General features: G+C 33.2%; 1 protein-coding gene and 1 pseudogene across 5 annotated transcripts in view; one reads left to right on the forward strand and one right to left on the reverse strand.

Moving 5' to 3' along the window:
- The window catches only part of CTDSPL2 (CTD small phosphatase like 2), a 67,063-nt gene that overhangs the window by 26,523 nt on the left and 19,521 nt on the right, over nucleotides 1-21,019 (forward strand). For 4 of the 5 annotated variants that reach the window (XM_036238824.1, XM_016145017.2, XM_036238825.1 and 1 more), the window contains 5 exons: nucleotides 9,846-9,984; nucleotides 10,966-11,115; nucleotides 15,763-15,978; nucleotides 19,485-19,563; nucleotides 19,859-19,970. In XM_036238824.1, the coding sequence (XP_036094717.1) occupies nucleotides 9,846-9,984; nucleotides 10,966-11,115; nucleotides 15,763-15,978; nucleotides 19,485-19,563; nucleotides 19,859-19,970 (696 nt within the window). The remainder of the gene's footprint in view (nucleotides 1-9,845; nucleotides 9,985-10,965; nucleotides 11,116-15,762; nucleotides 15,979-19,484; nucleotides 19,564-19,858; nucleotides 19,971-21,019) is intronic. The other variant, XM_016145018.2, reaches the window with a different exon arrangement.
- On the reverse strand, nucleotides 1,083-6,719 carry LOC107510909 (annotated as a pseudogene).

Here is a 21,019-nt window from a genome sequence, read left to right on the forward strand (position 1 = left end):
TCCCTAGCTTGTAAACAGCATTAATTTATAGTTCCGACTATAGAGTTCTGTTGATCTGCTTTCTGTCATTATAGATCATATTAATCTTTTCTAGAATTTCATATAATTATAATTCAGTATGTCTTGCTTCCTTCACTCAGCATAGTTTTTGGGTTTATTTGTGTTACTGCATGTTTATCTGTAATTGAACTCCCCCCACCCCTGCCCAGTAGTATTCTGTTTTATGAGTATACCAAGTAGCATAATTTCTTTTACCCATATGAATTGCGTGTGGTAGCATTTTTGAGATATAATTCATGTATCATAAAACTCACCCATTTAAGGTATAAATTCAGAAGCTTTTAGTATATGCACAGTTGTGCAACCAGTATCAAAATCAGTTTTATACAATTTACATCATCCCCCAAGGAAATTCCATACTCTTTGGCTATCACCTGTAAGTAAACTCCATGTTCTTCCCTAGCAACCACTAATCTACTGCCTGTCTCTATAGATTTGCCTATCCCAGACATTTTATATAAATGGAATCATACAGTATATAGTCTTTTATACAGTCTGGCTTCTTTCAATTAGAATACTTTTAGAGCATCCAGAATGCAGCATGTATCAGTACACCATTCCTTTTCATTGCCAAATAATATTCCATTGTATGGATAAGCCACATTTTGATTATCAGTTCATCAGTTAGTGGACATTTCAGTTATTTCCACATTTTGGCTATTATGAAAATAATGACTGCTATGAACGTTCACATATAAGTTTTTATATTGACATCTATTTTCATTTCTCTTGAGTGTATATCTAGAAGTGGAATTGCTGGGTATTATAACTCTGTGGTTAGCTTTTTAAGGAGCTGTAGACTGTTTTCCAAAGTGGTTGTAATTTTGCAGTCCCACCATAAAATGTGGGGGTTCCACTTGCTCTGCATTCACATCTACACTTATTATAGTCTGTATTTTTAATTTTAACTATCCTGGTGTTTGTGAAATGGCAACTCATTGTGGTTTTGATAATACATTTCCCTAATGACTGATTTGAACATTATTTCATGAACTTGTTGTCCAGTTGTATATCTTCTTTGAAGAAACGTCTATTTAGTTCCTTTGCGAGTTTTTAAATTGGGTTATTTTTGTCTTTTTATTAAATCGTTAGAGTTCTTTATACATTTTAGGTAGAAATACATTATTAGAGATAGGATTTGCACATATTTTCTTTAATTCTGTGGTCTTCTTTGAAGCACAAAAGTTTTTAATTTTGATGAAGTCCAATTTGTTTGTTTGTTTATTTAAAGTAACAAATGCTCTTTTAATTGACCTACAGATAAAAACTCCTCAGCAAGGTCTGTAAGCATTTCAGCCTCTAATCTGTTTGTGCTGTACCCAGAACAGTATTGAGGAAGAGGTTTAACTGGTTATTTTCATTATTTCACTTCATCCACAGATTTGGAAAAACAAGACATGATATCATTTAGATGAAATGTGTGGCTAGCAGCCTAATCCAGTCCCTGTATTCCATATTTTTTCTTTGGTTCTACTTTGTTAATATAAACTTCGTGGCATCTTCCTTGAAGTTCCTTTCAACTCATTCCAGGCATCCCACTTGGCCTTGGCTTTGAGGTCCAACATCTCAGGCTGTTCTGTATTTATGTCACCCATAGTCGCTTGTTTGTAGCAGCATAGATGAACGGCATCTCATCGTCTGCTGGCTTGGTCTTGAGGTACTTAACATCCTCAGCAGCTTTGTCAAACTCAGTCTGAGTTTAGCCAAGTACCGTTGGCCAAATTCAAGGCGGTGAAGATTTATCACTAGGTTTTCTCATAAGCATTTTATAGTTTTAGTTCTTACATTTAGCCTCTGTGCCTTTTTAATTAATTTTTGTAGGTGTTGTCAGGTAAAGATCCAACATATGCTTTCGCATATTTATATCCATCGGTCCCAGCATTGTTTGTTGAAAGTTACTTTAAATTTTAAGAAACTGCTTAGCTGTTTTTCAAAGTATTTGTACCATTCTTACAATGTCTGACTTAAGTTCCAGTTGCCCGGATCCTCACCAATATTTGGTATTGTCAGTCTTTTTAACTTCAGCCTTTCTACAGGGATAGGTAGTATTTCACTGTGTTTTTATTTTGCATTTCCTTGATGATGAATGTGGTTGGGTAATTTTTCAAGTGCTTGTTGGCCATGTGTGGATCTTCTGTGAACTATCAGTTCAGATTTTTTTCCATTTGAGGGAGTGACTTTTTAACTTTTCTTTTGTGATTTCATTAGTAGTCTCTCTTGAGCAAGTGGTTCTTCAGATTGTTGATCTTAGGATCCTTTACCTTCTTATAAATATTGGAAACCCTAAAGAACATTTGTTTATGTGGATTGTATCTATCAGTATATCTCATCTGAGGAATTTCTAAAATATTCATAATTACAATTATAAATATACTACATGTTAATACAAATAACATTTCAAACATTTTCTATAACAAAAAAAATTGGAGAAGTGACATTATTTACAATTTTATAAATATAAATTTCTCTTAATGGTGATTTTATAGAAGGTAGTTTGTTATTGAAGCACATAAAGAAAACCATACATGTATAGAAAAGGGAAGAACATTTTAATTACTTGCAAATACTCAGTTGATACTAATCCAAAACTTGACAACTGGTGTAGTTTCTTGGTTCTTGTTCCAAGAGTGAATTTGAAAGCTGTGCAAAGATCTTTTCATTGGTCTGTCTTGCATTTAGATTAGTCTTTTACCTATGTGTGGTTTTGTAACATCATGCACTGGTTATTTGGAAAATACTGGTTCTCTGAGTTGTGCAGATCTTCCATATGTGTGTCTGCATTGAAAATTTTATTAATCAAGAGTAAAAAATAAAGCTTGTGAATATTCCCACTGATCTCAACAGAACAGTCTTAAGTATTGGGAAGCTCTCAAGCTCATTCATGGTGCTGGGTTCAAGTTTTCTAAAATTCCGATTTTTGCTTGAAAACTCAAATTTTACTGATAATAAAATGTGTTGGTTTTTCTTAAAATGACAGGCTTGTTTTTTCACTTTTCAGAAAAATACTACTTCAAGTAAAAATAGTTTGTCGTTGGAAAAAGTAGTCTAATTCAAATTACAACTGAAGCACTCTCAAATGGTTTTTCTCAAGACAATTATGGAAGCACATGTTTGCAGCAGTTCTTTGTGTATACTTCCCATCTTATACAGAATGTTAACACACATTTAAGGGTTGAGATTTAATAATTTTACAGCTTTATTAAGGACATTCTTAAGTAGAACCAGTTTTTCCCCCCTCTACTGCAAGCGAATGGCATTGAAAAATACAATAACTATTGGGTGTCTTGATTTATGCCAAGGACACAAGTTATTCCAGGATAAACTGTGATGCAAAAAAAATTATGTACCCCTGTATTTGTTATACATTTGAAGTAAAGAGCTTTGGTGATTAAAGATCTTTGATGATTTCTTGATGCTAGTACCAGATAAAAACAGTCAAAACAGAAAGTTCAGCCACATCTGTAAGGCAAAAGTACAGTCTGCATACTAGATATTAGCTAATATTTTTATTTACAGATGTCTCATTGACATTTTATCTAGCAAGCGTTCAGCACTATCTACTGTGCAAGAGTTTATAAGTATCTCAGATATTATATACACTTTCTCTACTGATGCAGTATAACTTGCTTTTTAAGATACTTCATTGGCTTTTTAATTTGTAGTTTGAAAAGCCGTAATGATTTTTGGCTTTTAAAAGAACTCACGTGGTATATTTAAAATATTTCTTTTTTAAAAAATGCTGAATAATCTCAAATGGCAGTGTAACTGAATTGGCACCATAATTCAAATATGTTCTATTACATAAGACACAATGAGACCATTTGTGCGGCCAGAGGAAATAAAGATTTATCACATTTTCATATGTAATTTGCCATTTCAGTTAATTTAGCGTAGATTTCTGTTTTTGTGAGTACAAGAATTCTAATATATCAGTTTCTTTTAATCAGAAGTTAGATGACAAATTATCTAATTTCTCTTTTTTAATCCAATGACCTATTAGTTATAAAGTCATGTTTTATTTTAAAATATTGCTAAATTCTAAAATAACTGTCTTTGATAAAATTTTATAAAACAAATTTAATATTACAAAGGAAAACAGTAAGAGTACTCTTATTGTGTTTTCACATATATAGAAAAACTTTGAGACTTCAAGATAATTCCCTGGATCATAATGAGGCTGCAGAGATTAAAGCAGGTATAACTTACTGAAGGTAGCTAGTAAGGTCACAGGAAAACTACTGAACGCAAAGATCTTTTATATTTACTAATATATTTGCTTTAGTGGTATTCATTCCTTAGTGCAGATTTAAGATCCTATCTGGTATTTATTTTGTGCCTAAAGAGCTTCATTTAGTGTTTCTTGTGTAGATCATCTGGAAATGAATTCTGTTGAGCGTTCAGTCTCAGAAAGTCTTTAAAGTGATCATTTAAAGACTTTTTATATATCTCTTACCAGTTTTTTAATAGTTTTATATCTATATATAGATATATATATTTAATAGTTTTATATCTATATTCTGAGCCTGTAGTCATTACACAATATCTTTTAATCCTTATTTGTCTTAATGTTGTATATACAGTTCTGAATGTCTTAGGTATGTTGAATGCTTATCCTCAGTCCTCATGTCATTGTAGTCATTTTTGTCATATGAAGCTCATATGCTAGTAGATACCACAGAAGGCACTCATGGGAACAATATTCTGAGTCCCTGCATGTTGCTAACAGTGCCCTTTATGCTTGAAAATCCATTTTGCTGCATATTACATATATAAATCCTTGGCTTACATTTTCTCCTCAATTATTTTAAATGTTATTCCATTTTCTTCTGGCATAAAAACATTGCTATCAAAGTTTGATAATCTAATTTTTCCTTTATAAATAAATTGACTTTGCCTTGTTCTCCAAAGGAGTTTTTTTTTCTTTAATTTTAATTTTAATTCTATTAAGTTTAGGGTATATCTTAGCATTTGTTTTTCTAGGTTGACAGTTTTAGTTAAACAGTACTTTTCAACATGTAATTTCAAATCTTTTATTTGGGGGAAATTTTTCTAATTGTTCTGTTGCCATACTTTTGCTTTGGTTTCCTTCAAAAACTACTGTTTTTTGTTTGTTGGATCTTCTTTGCCTGTCTTGCAATACTTGTCACATTTTGATGTCTTAAATTTTTTCCAGTTTTACTTTCTCTTAAAGGCATAATCTATTCTGTTTCCTTGTTTTATGGCCATTTAGTTCAGTGTTTATTTCTGAAATAATTTTTTCTTTTAATTCTAATTATTTTGTTCTGTCTCTTCATTTCTGAGTTTTTCTAACTCTGATGTATGTCTCATATCATTTGCTTGCCTTGCTTTGAAAAAGATTTTAATTTTGATGTATTTTCTATGCACGTTTTTCTGACATTTTCTTTATCTGTAGAAATGTTATTTTACTCCTTGTGTGTTTTATTATAATTTGTTTGTGATTTGACATCTATACTTTCTTGTTGCTCATTTTTTGAGATTAGCTTTTCTGAATTTTTAGAGGATTTTGTAGTTCAGAGTCTTTTCTGATTAGTTGTGTTGTTTTTCTGTATTGTTCATAAATACAGTGGTTGTGTTTTAGTTTTCCTGTCACTTTATCCCTAGCTCATGTTTATCTGGAATTTTTCTTTCTTTTTGTCTTTTGCTTTTCTTGCCCAATTTTGATTTTATTTCCAGCAGTTTCCCCTCCCTCTATGCGAGACCCTATCCTAGAAGAGAACTATAGTTGGTCAATTTTAAGTCATTAAAGCTAAACTATTTATCTTTCACTCTCTTCATAGACCCCTTTGCTATGGGATTGTCATCAACTTCCTCTCCTCTTTTCATTTGCTGTCATTGAATTAGCCTGCCCTTCTTTTCCTTGAAATCTGCCTGTTAGCTCTTTTGGGCTTCTCCTGTTTGCAAATATGTCATACACCTTGTTGCATCCTTTTGCTTTCTTCTGCACTGGAGCATGTGGGCACTCAGGTGTTGTGGCTTTTGGTTTGTCTTCATCATTTTGAAGTTTGGGGGAGATACCTTGAGTCCCCTTAAAAACTGGATCTCAAGGCGCGTCGTTTCCTCCCACACACTCGCGGCACACACCGGACCTGGCGCATCCAGGGTATGGGCTGTGGCTCCACTGGGGTTCGAACCGAGGACCTGAGTGTAAAGCAAACATGGTAACCACTACTCAATTGTCGCCCCTTGTGTTCTCTATATTTCCTTTGGGATTTGGACATTTAAGAACACTGCCTTCCCAAGAATTTCCTCTTAGACAACTTTGAAAAATACAAATTCCAGAGGATACATTATAGGATTATTACATTAATTAAAACAACCTGCACAGTAATGTAGAAATCTTGTTTTTCTTAGTTCTTTTTAAAATAATCATACTTTATCTAAAAATGTCCCCAAAGTATATAGTTGAATATTCAAGACAGATTAAGATTGGATGATGAATCGTCTTTCAGAATCGGACCATTGTTAAACATTTGAATGCATTATTCTGAAGAATAGGATTTTATTATCAATGACTACAGAATCTTAACCTTGAGCTTAGTAGCTTCCGCTTCCTCCTCCTTAGAGATGTAAACTAGAATATTTGAATGTATTCTCACTTGACCATAGTATAGTTGTACTATAATATGTTGTACGTCCATGATGTCAATTAGCTTATACACTATTGGTAAATAGGGAAATAGTGTTACATAGGGGTGGTGTGTTGATTTACATGTGATTTTTCTTAAACTGGACAAGGGGTTCCCTGAATCATGGGAGTTAAATTTTATACTCCATAAGGAAAGTGTTAAATTTTGAGTTCAGCTGCTACAGAGACAAAAGCTCCCTCAAACTCCCCCATCCTCCGCCCTCTGCAGGACTTTAAAATTTAAAATGATAACCTGCAGTGGGGGTGCCTACTCAAAGAGTATAGCCTAGTCTAGCAGGGACTCTTCTCATGTAGCAGTTTCCATTTCCTTTTGTGTCCATCTGAGCGACCCTACTGGCTTAAAGCTTCATTTATCAGCTCCCATAAGCCTTTTTTTCTACTTTTCTTTTTTTAATACTTTTTATTAAGCCCTGAGGTAGCATTTCACCTGCTCGTAGCTACTTGACTGGGATGTCCAAGTTATCTTTGGGGTTCCCAGTCATTTGCTTTTGTTTGTACTGTGGTTAAAGTTACAGGAACATTGACTGATCTGCTCCAGTGTACCCTTTTCCACCCTACTGGACCCATTTCCTCCTCCCCCCCCATAAAGTTTTCTATTTTTAGTGTTACAGAATGCAAGGTTTTCAGAAGTGTATGTATTTATGTTATAGCAGATGTGCTAAGAGTCTTCCTTAGGAGGATGCTGGACCTTAGCATAGTTGAAGCTTTGTGGCATTATTTCTTTTCTTGAGGACTTTATAAAGAGACACACACCCCTATATTTTCTGATAATGGAGATCCCATGTTTGAGATATGAGGCTCCCTGTCATCATTTTAAAATACAGAGGAATGATAGAATATAAATCTGAGGAATTTTTTTATAGCTCACTGAGGCATTACTTTGTGCTATACAGCAGTCCCCCCTTATCCACTTTCTGAGATCCCCAGTGGATACCTGAAACTGAACTGTATATATACTATGATTTTTTTCTGTACATATATATCTATGATAAAGTTAATTTATAACAACAACTAATAATAAAATAGAACAATTATACTATAGTGTAATAGTTACACAGTTACATATGAACATCATCTCTCAAAATATTGTACTGTACTTTCCCTTGTGATGATGTGAGATAATACATTTCCTGCGTGGTAAAATCAAGTGAGATGAACAACATTGGGATTGTGATGTAGTGGTAGGCTACTATAAGGGTTACTTGAACACAAGCACGATAGTCATGATAACTGTTACAGCTACTAAGTGACTAACAAACAGATGGGCAGATACACAGCACAGATACACTAGACAAGGGATGATTCATGTCCCGGTAGGGATGGAACCACATAGTGTGAGATTTCACCATTACTGAGAATGGTGTACATTTTAAAACTTAAGTATTTATTGTTTCTGAAATTTTTCATTTAATATTGTGGACCATGGGTGAGTGAAACCATGGAAAGTGAAACCACGGGGCAGGGGGACATATTGTTTTGGTGAGACTATGTAAAATGAGAGAAGCTGCTGTATAAAAGTAAAATTTTGCATTGAATGATATTTGCAGTATTTTCTTTTTTCTGTTTTGATCCAAATAGGGAATTACAGTTTTGGCCACTTAAAAAACTAAGGTTTGTATCAGAAGTAATACAACGATATTCAGCCTCTAGAAAATTTGTAATAGTATGTCATATTATTTGTCGTGTAAAACCATCGAATACAAAAAAGTACACATCATTCCTGTTGAATAAGAATGTTGGTTATCTATATAAATTATATGTAATACAGATTTTAAAATACAGTTATCAAAAGATTTCAGATAGTCTTTAAATAATAAAGAATTATGGGCCAATATTACAGTAAATGTAAGAAAATTGCTTATGTAAATGACTCTGGAAGAAATTTTAGAAATGAGGAAAATAGAGATCAGGCAGTTGCTTGGAGTATACTGTCTTAGTCATTAATATTGTAAAAAGAGTATAGACTGGTCCTAGGTGGATTTGCCCATATAAGGAAATGAATAGTAGAGAGCTTTGTTAAGGAGTTTAAAGAATTGAGGTTGGCATCAAGGGGTTGTGGCAGTGGCGAGCATAATTACTTTTTGTCATTTTTGGTAATTTGTGATATGCCAGCAAATTCTAGTAAGGTTCTTGCTCTTAACTGTGAGTGCTCGTGAAACAACTTCTGTTTTTTCAGGCAGTTCTAGGAATAAGAGAAGATTGCTGAAAATTCAGAGCATATTGTACAATTCAGTATTTTAATAGCATGGAAATTTAATGGACCCTGGGGAAAGGATTTGAATTGTGAGGATGCTGTAATTATATTTGTGTATCATAATTGCATTAATAAATACTCTTATGACTCACATTTTTCTTGTGTTTTCTACCAATGTTAGATATTCTCTTTTGTTTCTCCTGGTTTTGAAAAAAACGGGAAAGTATATCATACTATATTTTATCCTTATTTGAGGTATAATTGATATACATTGTATTAGTTTTAAACACAATGTAGTGATTGATATTTGTATATATTGTGAAATGATCACCACAGTAAACCTAGTTACCATTCATCACCATACACGATTCCAGAGTTTTTTGTTTTTCATGTGATGAGAACTCTCTTAGCAACCTTCAAATATGCAATATGGTATTATTAACTATAGTCGCCATGCTGTTTATTACATCTCCATGACTTGCTTATTTTATTTCTGGAGTTTTGTACCTTGGATTTCCTTTACCCATTTTCTCCCCCCTATGGCAACCACCAATCTGTTCTGTTTTGTTTTTGTTTGTTTCTTAAATTTTATATTTCACATTGTACAATTCAGTATTTTAATAGCATGGAAATTTAAGTGAGATCATATGATATTTATCTTTCTCTCTCTGATTTTTTTCACTTAGTATACTGTCCTCCAAGCCCATCCATGTTGTCACAAATGGCAAGATTTCATTCTGTTTTATATACACCACATTTTCTTTATCCATTCTTCAATCGATGGACACTTAGGTTGTTTTCATATATTGGCTATTGTAAAGCTGCAATTGAGCATGGTAGGGGTGCAATCATATTTTAAAAGTTTAACCTGTAAGGCAGAATAGAATGACTGCTCAATGCATGTTTCTCCTTTTATATCTTAAGGAAGAGAGAGAAAATCCTTCGAAACGGAGTAGACTTGAACGTGATATAGATAATAATCTGATCACATCAACACCAAGAGCAGGAGAAAAAACTAACAAACAGATATCTCGAGTAAGACGGAAAAGTCAAGTAAATGGAGGTTTGTTAATGTTTAGATACTGTTTTATTAGGTATAAGCAGAGATTTTACCTGAGATGTTTCTTTTCTGTTTTTAAAAATCTAGTTTGAGCAATTTCTGCTTTGTTTTCATAATCTTTGTGTTAAAATAATGGCAGCATGAAGTAAAATAAAAATTTACCTTAATATAAACTTTTTTGAATTAAAATGACAAAGGCAGAGCAACTAGCTTTATATCATTTAACATGGAAATGCATTTAAAGCAACATTTTTTACTTATAATAAACTTAATTCTTAAAGCAATGATAGATGTGACTTAATTTGTACATGTACAGATTTGAAGTATGTACTTAATATGAATTTGTTTCTGGATCATGGAATTGCAGAGTTCAGGGGGCTTGGATCATTCAACCCAGGTGTTCTCAACTGGGGTAGTTTTGTTCTTCAGGGCACATTTATCAATGTTGGGAGACCTTTTGGTTTTCACAGCCTTTCGAGGGGTTGCTACTCATATCTAGCAGTAGAGGTCAGGGATTCTGCCAAGCCTCCTACAGTGCACACACAGGCCATCTTCCCACAACAGAACTTCAGTTGTCCCTCAGTATCTGTAGGGGATTGGTTCCAGGACTGCTGTGGACTCCCAATCCTGGATTGAAAATACTGTTTTTAGTATAATAGTATATAGTGTTAAATTCATGGATGGGAAACTTGGGGTACAGAGAGCCAACTATATTTATGGGGAAAAAAACATGTTTAAGGGTCAACAGTACTTTGAAAAACTCAGTGAATTTTAGTGTTTATAAAGAATTATAAGTAAATTTGTTATGAAGATCATTTGATCTACAAGTAATATACCACAATTTCTTTAATAAACTTTCCTAACAATATTAATTAGTTCTCATGAAGTATTTTGAAGGAAAAAATTATTTTTACAATGAATGATTTAGAAAACATTGCTGAAAGTCATGTTTTCTAGATTGCACCTTTTTTCTTTCTTTCTTAGAAGCTGGTAGTTATGAAATGACAAATCAACATGTAAAACAAAATGGTAAATTAGAAGATAATCCTTCCTCTGGCAGTCCTCCAAGGACTACATTGTTGGGGACCATATTTTCTCCTGTCTTCAACTTTTTTTCACCAGCAAATAAAAATGGTAAGTATAAACCATTAAAATAACTTAGGTTAAAAAAAAAATTATTGTTTTTTCTAGTTTTTTATTAGCTCTATTTGATTTTAGTGGCATATTTTGCCAACATCTTATGTTTGTTTTTAGCCTCATTAAAAATAGAGTTCCTATAAGGCATTTTTTTAGTGACCGAAATAAATACAGGATATGTTTAATTCTGTTGAAATGCGTTAACTTTGCATTTATTATCTGAAAAGCTAGATGATCCACTTTGGGCTGGAGTTTTATTTTTTCTGTATTGGGTTGACTTTGTAATCCTTAGAGTATGTACAGGAGAGAGTCCAGAAGCATTTTCAGTATTCCAGATCAATAAAGTGGAACTTGTTGAGTATTTTAAGTGAAACTAGGTCATTTTTGGTAACATGGTTTTTATTATCATTTGCTTGATCCCCACACTCCCACCCCTAGGGATCTTCAGTTTAGACAAATAGTAAAACTACCCTAATTCAAATGAATCTACCATGTTGTATGATATAGTATTGAGCACATGAAAAATAGCCCCTAAATGCTTGTTGCTTGGTTATTTAAATTATATTTCTGGATAATTATATGATTTTTAAGAAGCAGAATGGTGCACTGTAAAATCAAGATCCCCTGGGGGCAAAATAATGCATATTTGCACATTAATTTGACCATGAAGTCATGTAGTGGGAACAAAACAAAAAACAAAGCTACTTTAACTTTGTTTAACCCAGTATTTCCTAGACATATTTGACCAAAACCCAATTCTGTGGAACATCTACTGACATCTTGTAAAACTAGTGCCCCGTAGAACGTCTTTAGAGGTAAATACTGGTGTAGTGGAAAAGGAATGAGCTTTGGAGTTAAACTTGTTTTAAAATTCCAGCTCTGCTGCTCTTTATCCATGTTACCTTGGACCAGTTCTTAAAATTCTTGTGCCTCTTAATCTGTGAGAGAGAATATACTTAAATATGAAGGGTGACTTGAAGATTTCAATTCATTCAACAAAAATTGAGCACCTAATGTATTGGTCACTGGAGATTCAGAGATGATTAATACGTGGTCCCTGCCCTCAAGAAGCTTCCTTTTTACAGAAGGGAGAGACATATGTAAAGAAGTATAATAAATTTTTATAAGTGCATTGATAAAGGTATGGGGCAGTGGGGTACTCAAAAAATGGAGTGTTTCTGTATTCTGGATAGCTTCTCACAAAAGGCTTCATAGAAAAGCTGAACTTTGAAAAGTTGTAAAGGACGTTTCAAGTAGGAGCAGCATGAGCAACAGCATAGTGTATTTGAGAAACTGGAATTAGTCACAGATGGAGCATTGGATTTGAGGAGTGCATGGGAAAAGATAAGAGGAGAATTATTAGAATTTAAATTATAGAGTTAACATGGTATGATATTTGAACTTCGTTAGTGGGGGATGATTGCAAGGTGAGTAATAACAGATTTGTGTTTTGTAGAAATCTCTTTGGCAGTAGTGTGTAGGCTAGGTTCTAAGGAGGCTGGATGTAGGGAGTACAGTTTGTGGACTTGTCCATTTAAGACTTCATGTGACCTTAATTGTGATATTAGAGGAGAGAAGAAAGATTAGAGATATAGAACAGACAAATTTTGGGCAAAATTGTAGGTAAAAGATTAAGATGATACAAAGTTAGATTTTAAAGAGAGAGAGAAGTAAGTTCCTTGGGAGAGAGATGATAGAATTTAATTTGGCTCATGCTGAGTTTGAGATGCCATGAAACAACTCAGTAAAAATGTCTAGTAGCAATTTGTCATTCTTCTGTGGAGCTTAGAAAACTGGGTTTAAGTAGCAGAGCATGGTATTATCAGCTTATAGGTATTAGTTGAAACCAGTGGAGTAAATGGTCTATTTGGTTCAGCAAACTAAGACCAAAATCTTGGAAAATATTTAAGGGCTGGACAAAGTAAAAGAAGTAAGCAAAGGACACATGGAGGAAGCCAGGAGAGTCTGTGTCATAGAAGCCAAAAGGAGAGAGGTTATCAAAACCCAGGGCCAAATAGTTGTAAAGATAGATGAGGAAAAGAAAATGAGCATTAAAAGACACACTGAAACTGGCAATTAAAAGGTCACGAGTTCCTTTTGCCAGAACATTTTCAGAGTGATGGAGTTGATAGCTTAACATCCTTAGGTTAAGAGTAAAATGAAGAGTAAGAAAGGAAGCAGCAAGTGTTGATTACTGTTATAAGGAACATGAATATGAAAGAAACTAAAGAAGTCACAAAGTCTCTCAAGGGATATTTGTATTTGTGAGGGGTAGACATATTTTAAGTCTTAGGAAAGAGTCTAATAGAAAGAGATTGAAATTAGAGCAAAAAGAATAATTAATAAAATTTCTGGAGTTTCCTGGCAGAGATGGGATCAAGAGAACAAGTAGGATTGGAATTGAAACAGGGAGAAAAAAACATTTTTCTCCATGCTAGAGGAAAGAAGCTATGAAGATATGTGCAGAAATTGATGTTTTGCATAGAAATTCATATTTGATAGTTAGAATTTTTTTATATGAAGGAGATGGTATATTTGCTGAGATGGTTCTGGTGGCAAGGATTGAAGAAAATGGTAAAGGTTTAGAATGTTTGCTTTTGGGTGGTTATAAGTGAAAGAAGCTTATACGCACATGCACACACGAAATATAGCATACTGAGCAGCATAGGCCTAAGATGAGAGGGTTTTATTTTGAATACGACTAGTCTTTATAATTGTACCAATTCCATGCGAGAGAAGCCCGTAAGTCAGATTGATTCAATGGAGTGGAGATGTCTGTGATAGATGACAGTAGAAAGACAAGGAAGCAAGGACACATTGAGACTGCTGGCTTCAAAATAGAGTAAGAGATATATAATGAAGTCTGTGGAGAAGAAGCTGTTGAGAGATGTGTTTGGAATAAAAGACACTAGCCTTTATCAAACGTGTGAAGATCTCATGTAATAGGAGTATGAGATAATTAGAAGATTAAGAGGTTGTGGTAGGGAATTACTATATTTGAATTTTAGATTTCAGAGGTGAACAGTTTCTTAGCGTTAATGTCCAGGTTATAGCCATGGTATTTACTGCTAAAGAGCAGTATGAATGCAAATGGCACTAAAGAGGGTAAGACTTTTGAGAATTAGGTATTGGACGAGTCATTGACGTCATCTGTAAGAACAACTAGACAGGCATTTAATACAGCAGAAAATTGGTAGTTAGGTGTTAAATTCCTCTGTGATTAAGAGAGGATGCTGGCAATAGATGGCAGATGACAGCAGCGGGGCTAAGTGAAGAATCATATAGCCAGTTGACATCAATCCCAAAGGAGCCAGCATTTTTGGACATTAGTGAAAAACCAGTAATCTGGTAGCAGCAATGGAGGTACATGAATTCTGATTCAGTTAGTACATTGAGTATGGGAGGATAAAGAGCTTTAAGGGCAGGGGTAATATCTTTTTTTGAAAAGAGGTTAAATTTAAAGGAATGAGGGAGGGAGGAGGATTTTGTGAGAAAGTTGAGACAATTAGAGGTTGATTTTGTTGTTGAAAATGACTTGTAGGATTCCATAAAGAAATGGAAAGAGGAGGGGTCATTCCATAGTGGAAGGAGAATTGGGCAGCAGTGTCATCTAGGTGATACCTGAGTTATGAAAAAACTTAACTTCAAATTGGTCTTTATTAAGATGGGAATCTTGTTGAGAAATTGTCCTTCTCTGAATAAAAAGGTTAGAGGAACAGTTAGTTCATTCTTGGATAACTGCCTCTGGTTTAAAAATTAAAACTGCCTACAATGACTAGGATGTTTAGTAGTGAAAAGATAGGAGCTGTTTGAGGATAATGAATACATATATATAATGCCTAGACATAGTAAGCACTTAGTAAATGATACCTGCTATAATATAGAAGTTCTGTATTGTATACTTCAGAGTTGCTAAGAATAAATCTTAAATGTTCTAACCACAAAAAAAGAAGTGATAATTGTATTGTGGGACAGAGATGTTAGCTAATGCTAGGTCAGCAATCATATTGTACTATATAAATGTATCAAATCAATATGAACACCTGAAACTTATACAATGTCGTATGTTAATTATATCAATTAAAAATTAAAAAGTTCTACATTATGACTTATTTGACTATTAATGGGTGTTTCTAAACTATTTGAACACTTAAAAATGGCAAGAAGACTTCACAAATATTACTCTAGCTTATAATAGTCTTTATTCCTCATTATTTGAAATGTCCGAGACTCACGAAGCAATGGTGTCCACATCTCAGCTTTGTTTCTGTTGTATTTAGTTTTTCTAAAGATTTGAGTTTTTATTTTTTTATTGAAATATATTTGATATAACGTGTAAATTTAAGGTATACATCTTAATTAGAGACATTTATGTGTTATGATAGCCATTATAGCGATAATTAGCACTGCCATCATGTTGCATAATTATCTTTTTATTAAGTGAATAATTAAGTTCTAGTTTCTTAGCAAATTTGATGATTATAATACAATCTTATTGTCTATCTTCACTATACTGTGCATTAGATCTTTAGGGCATATTTACTAATAGTTGTAAGTTTGTACCCTTAAACAACATCCGTTTTATCCTCCCACCTCTGTGTGTTTTTAAATGATGATTGTGAATACACCAAATTATGATTTCAGGAACATCAGGATCCGATTCCCCAGGACAGGCAGTGGAAGCCGAAGAGATAGTAAAACAGCTTGATATGGAACAGGTGGATGAGATCACTACCAGTACTACTACATCAACTAATGGAGCAGCTTATTCAAATCAAGCAATTCAAGTGAGGCCATCAATAAATAATGGTTTAGAGGAAGCAGAAGAAACAGTTAATCGTGATATCCCACCCCTTACAGGTGAAGAAAATTCCTTTTCTTATGTACCTTCACAAATAATTTATAAAAATACAATATTTCATATTTTTTCTTAATAGGAAGATTAAATGCATAAGTTGTTCATCCTTGGAGTTAAAATTAAAATTGGAAATTAAAAATTTCTCCCCCAAATTTAGTCATCTTAAAATTGAATTTTTTAAAAAAGATTGTTTCAAATGAATGTTAATCATTTTACAATTTGATTATTTGTACCAATTTTATTACTTGGAGAAATGTAACACAACCAGCAAAATATATGCTCATGTTTATGAACATACTTTAAGTGCACCAGTTTTAGACCCTTATGTCTAAAGTTTCTATCTAGAGGTAATTTCATACCTTCAGATTTGTTTCATACATAGAGGACATCCCCCGCAAAGGAAGTTTCTGTTCCTGGATCTCTTCCTATACCCAAACTTTACGGCCTAATTCTGGAACCTTATAAAGGCCTAACATAACTGTTTGATTCCTGAGCCAGTTATAGAAATGTAGAAACACATGAGATCATAATTTATTACTTCTGAAGGGTTGTGGTATATAGACTTATAAGGCTAAAAGATGAAATTGTGTTGTATCATGCTTAAAAGCAGAAATAAAATTGAGAATGGCTATTTTCCCAGTGGGAGAAAATCTCAAACTTTTTTTCTTTTTTTTCCCCCTTTGTGTGCCAGTTATTTGAGAGAGCCTAATACATAAGAAGTATATTTTGGTATAAGGAAGTAGAATGATATTCTTCTCTTGACTATAACTGGCAAACTTTTTAAAAAAATCATTGAAATAGAAAACATTTAAAGAAGAAAAATATAAACAGTTATGAAACTTCTATACAGTACAACCCATCTGAAGAGAAAAGCAGCATAGTAGAGGGTTTATTTTAAATTTGTCAAAAGATTAATGCCTATAATATTAAACATAATGTTAATATCTATAATGTTAAATTGTAGTGTTATAATTTAAGAATGATACTGAATCTAACAAGCACATCAACATGGATTGTGCACATAGTTCATTCATTCTTGGGTGGATAAGACTTCAAATGAACCTACCTGTTGACCTACCATTTTACGCTGATTACTTTGCCCAGTGTTACAGGCTTATTAAATGATAAAGTCCAGGGCTTTTGGCTTCCTGTATATTTGTGCTGCTGTATAAACCTTTGTATTCATTTTTTTCTGACAACTGTGAAGATGGAGAAAGGATTTCTATAACCATAGTGGTTTCTAGAAGGGAAAGTAAAATTTATTCCAGTAGTCTCATTCATTCATTTATTCCCCTAACATTTATTGAACACCTATTTTTTTGTGATGAGCACTTTATAGAAATGAGCAAGATATGCTTCTTGACCTGGAAGAGTCTATGATCTAATCGATAAGCCAAGTATACATGAAAATTACCATACAGTGTGGTGAGTGCTATTAAAAATAAATGAGCAAAGGAATATTGCTCAGCCATGAGAAAGAATGCAGTGTTGCCATTTGCTACAACATAGGTGGACCTAGAGGATATGATGCTAAGTGAAATAAGTCACAGGAGGACAAATACCATATGATTTTACTTATATGCGAAATCAAAAAAATGAACAAACAACATATAAATTCATATACAGAGAACAAATTTGTGGTCACCAGATTGGAAGGGGTTTGGGGAATGGGTGGAAAAGATGGAAGAGATTAAGAAGTACAAATTGCCAGTTATTAAAATAGCCATGAAGATGTAAAGTACAGCAAAGGGAATATAGTCAGTAACAGTGTAATAACTGTATGGTGCCAGATGGGTATTAGACTCATCAGGATGATCACTTAGTAAGGCATATAAATGTCTAATCACTATGTTACATTTTTAGAATAATATAATATATGTCAACTGGAATTGAAAAATTAAAACAATAATAAATGAGCAAAATTGTGAGGTGGCACATTGCAGTTTCTCTGGGAAGATCATGAGAGAAAGAAATAAAATTTTTGCTCATCTTAAAAGATGAGCATGAGTGACAGAATTATTACTTTTCCCTAACTTTAGGAACGTAGCCAGAGTACAAGAAGGAAAGAGGCTGTCTTTGCTGTTAACTTAGCTGTGTGACTTTGGACAATTTATTTTAAGCTCTCTGAAACACTTACCTTAGCCTTAAATGGGAATAATAATTCAGGGTTTTAAGGGTTAAGAGAGATGAAGTATGAAAAACGCTTAGCATGAAAGCACTCAAATATTACTGTCTTTCCCCTTTCTCTGAGGTTAATAGGAATTTGAAACAGAAGTGATTGGAAGATCAATTTTTCCATTATCACTTTGTGCTCATGAACTGTTCAATTGGCATACAATTGTTTATAACAATTTTTATTGAGTCCCACTGTCTTAGTCCTTTCAGGCTACTATAACAAAATTTATTTTTCATGGTTCAGAAGACTGGGAAATCCAAGTCAAGGTACTGGTAGAGTCGTTGTCGGGTGAGGGCCTGCTTTCTGGTTCATAGACAGCTGTCTTCTCAGTGTGGCCTCACATGGCAAAAGTTATGTGAGCTATCTGAAGGGCACCAATCCCATTCATGAGGGCTCCATTCTCATGACCTAATTACCTCATGGCCTTTGAAAGGCTTCACCTCCAAACATCATCACATTGAAGATTAGGTTTCAATATATGAAATTTGAGGGGATACAAACATTTAGTCTAGCCTCCACCTTAAACTTTTATCTCCAGGATATTACCTATTTAGCTTATAAGTTATGTTTGTCCTCTCCTTGAATTTATGTTGTAATTATTGTCTTAGAAAATTCCCAACATAATTTCTAAAGCCCTATCAATTAATACCATTTTAGCTCAAACAGAACAGATTATTTGTCATGGAATATAGAATTACTTCTTGATTATTTTGAATTGCTTGCACATTAGAAATAATGTGTTTTCTAAAGCAAAGATGTCTATGTGAGCAGCATTTCTTAACTACTTAAGATCATATGCAGCTTTGAGATTCCTGGAAAAATGTGCATATAACATTTTTTCATAAATCTTCGAGGAATTTATGGAGCTCTTAAAAACTGTGGGTTTCAGGTTAAAAATTAGCTTTGAATCTGTTGTCAGCGCACATATATTGACTGCCTGTATGTACAAGGCACTTCGTGAAATATTACTGCCATAAGAGCACCGTGAAATTTTTAGTTGTATATAAGCATCATCCAGTTAGAAATTGAACTCATATGGAGTGTATTTTCTAGTAGTAATAAGCAGTGAATTTTCTGTTAGCTGTTAGGATTTTTAGTTATGCTACCATCATATAGCTTGCCAGTTTGTAATGGTAATTTTTTCCTTTGGATCTGAGGTTAGAGCTACATGTTAATAAATTTGCTTTTAAAATACTGTTTAGAAGTTATTTCTGTCTTATTTTTAATCTAAAATACACAAGAAAATCTTATATAAAAGCAGTAAAATGTATATACTTCATGGAAACATTAAATGAGTAAAAATAACATTTTGTTTTTCACTTTATTAAATAGCACCAGTAACTCCAGATAGTGGTTATTCATCAGCCCACGCAGAGGCCACCTATGAAGAAGACTGGGAAGTATTTGACCCGTGAGTTTTGTTTTGTTTCTTTCCCTTTTGGAACAAAATGAAAGTACATATGTGGAGGGGTAGCTGAATGGTATTCTATAAAGAGCATGTGACCTGTAGGTATGAATACTTTTACTGAGTTACTGAAATACTAATTTGCATATTTTCAGTTTTACTTACATGTTTTATATGTTTGGTTTACTAGGTTAAATGTGCATTATTTAACTAAAGATTTAAAGATAGGCTGAATTTAGTAATATGACTTATATTTATAAAAAGTAGAAATAATAAAATTTTCTTAAAATTTGATTTATAGTTATTATTTCATCAAACATGTTCCACCACTGACAGAAGAACAACTAAATAGGAAACCTGCTCTTCCATTGAAAACAAGAAGCACACCAGAATTTTCCCTAGTTTTAGACCTGGTAAGTATATTATTTGTAGATGTAGGAAAAGTAAAGGAGTTAAATTCCTTGTTTAAAATACAAGCCCCAAATACCCAAAAGAATATAAGTGAATGAATAGCCATACACATTTACTATAAATATGCCTTAGGTGTTCTGAAATGAAATGTTTTTAAGTATAGTCTAATGCTAGGGTCTCCAGCTTGGTTAATTATAAGTACCCTTTGAAAATAAATTTAGCTTTTTATTTTTGTATTGAAATTAATTCTTTCACACGTACTCCTGAGACCTTTGTGATTTTTTCGAAATCTCCCAATAAATTCTGATTTTATTGATGTCTATATTCCACCTTTTTGTAGAGAATTATGCTTCCTTTGAAAGACCAAATATAATCTGGGCTTCTATGAGTTAACCTTATACAAGACCATATTCCTTTTCCTATTATTTTTGTGTATTATCAAATATCAGTGACTAGTAATAGACTCTCAAAAGCATAATCTCTTAATGCTAATAAAACCTTTAATATGCTCTCCTGGTAGCTTTAAAAATTTATATTTTAGGGCCCAGAAGAGCTTTGAAAACTACAATTTATTTTTTAGACTTTGTTACTGTTACCCTATAATTGGGGATGTGGTTTAGTTCCTATAAAGAATTTTTTGTTATAGGAAAAATATATTTTAAATCTGAATTAGGATATATACCATTCTGTTTGATGAGTTCAACACCTTAGCCTTTGCTTAGCCAGAGATATAAGAGAGGCATCCAGAAGTGGTAAGTATTTAAGATATTTAATAGAGGATAAGTAAAACAAGAAAGAAAAAATTTGAAACTGATTATGAATAGTTTAGATTTGATGTACAAGTTAGTGAAGATAATGGAAAAGATTTGCCAGATTTTTATGTTAGGAGTTGATGTGGCAAGTATGGCCATATAATTTTTAATCCAATATGAAGACAAATAGAGAATGAAAGATAAGAATTGGCTGAGTTATTTTACAAAAGCAGATAAAGCAGAATGATCAAAATTAAATAGGCTATAGATGAAGAAGTAGTAGAATAAGTTATTCAATT

The sequence above is a fragment of the Rousettus aegyptiacus genome, unplaced genomic scaffold (assembly GCF_014176215.1).
Source record: "Rousettus aegyptiacus isolate mRouAeg1 unplaced genomic scaffold, mRouAeg1.p scaffold_m13_p_3, whole genome shotgun sequence".
In the NCBI taxonomy this organism is placed as follows: domain Eukaryota; kingdom Metazoa; phylum Chordata; class Mammalia; order Chiroptera; family Pteropodidae; genus Rousettus; species Rousettus aegyptiacus.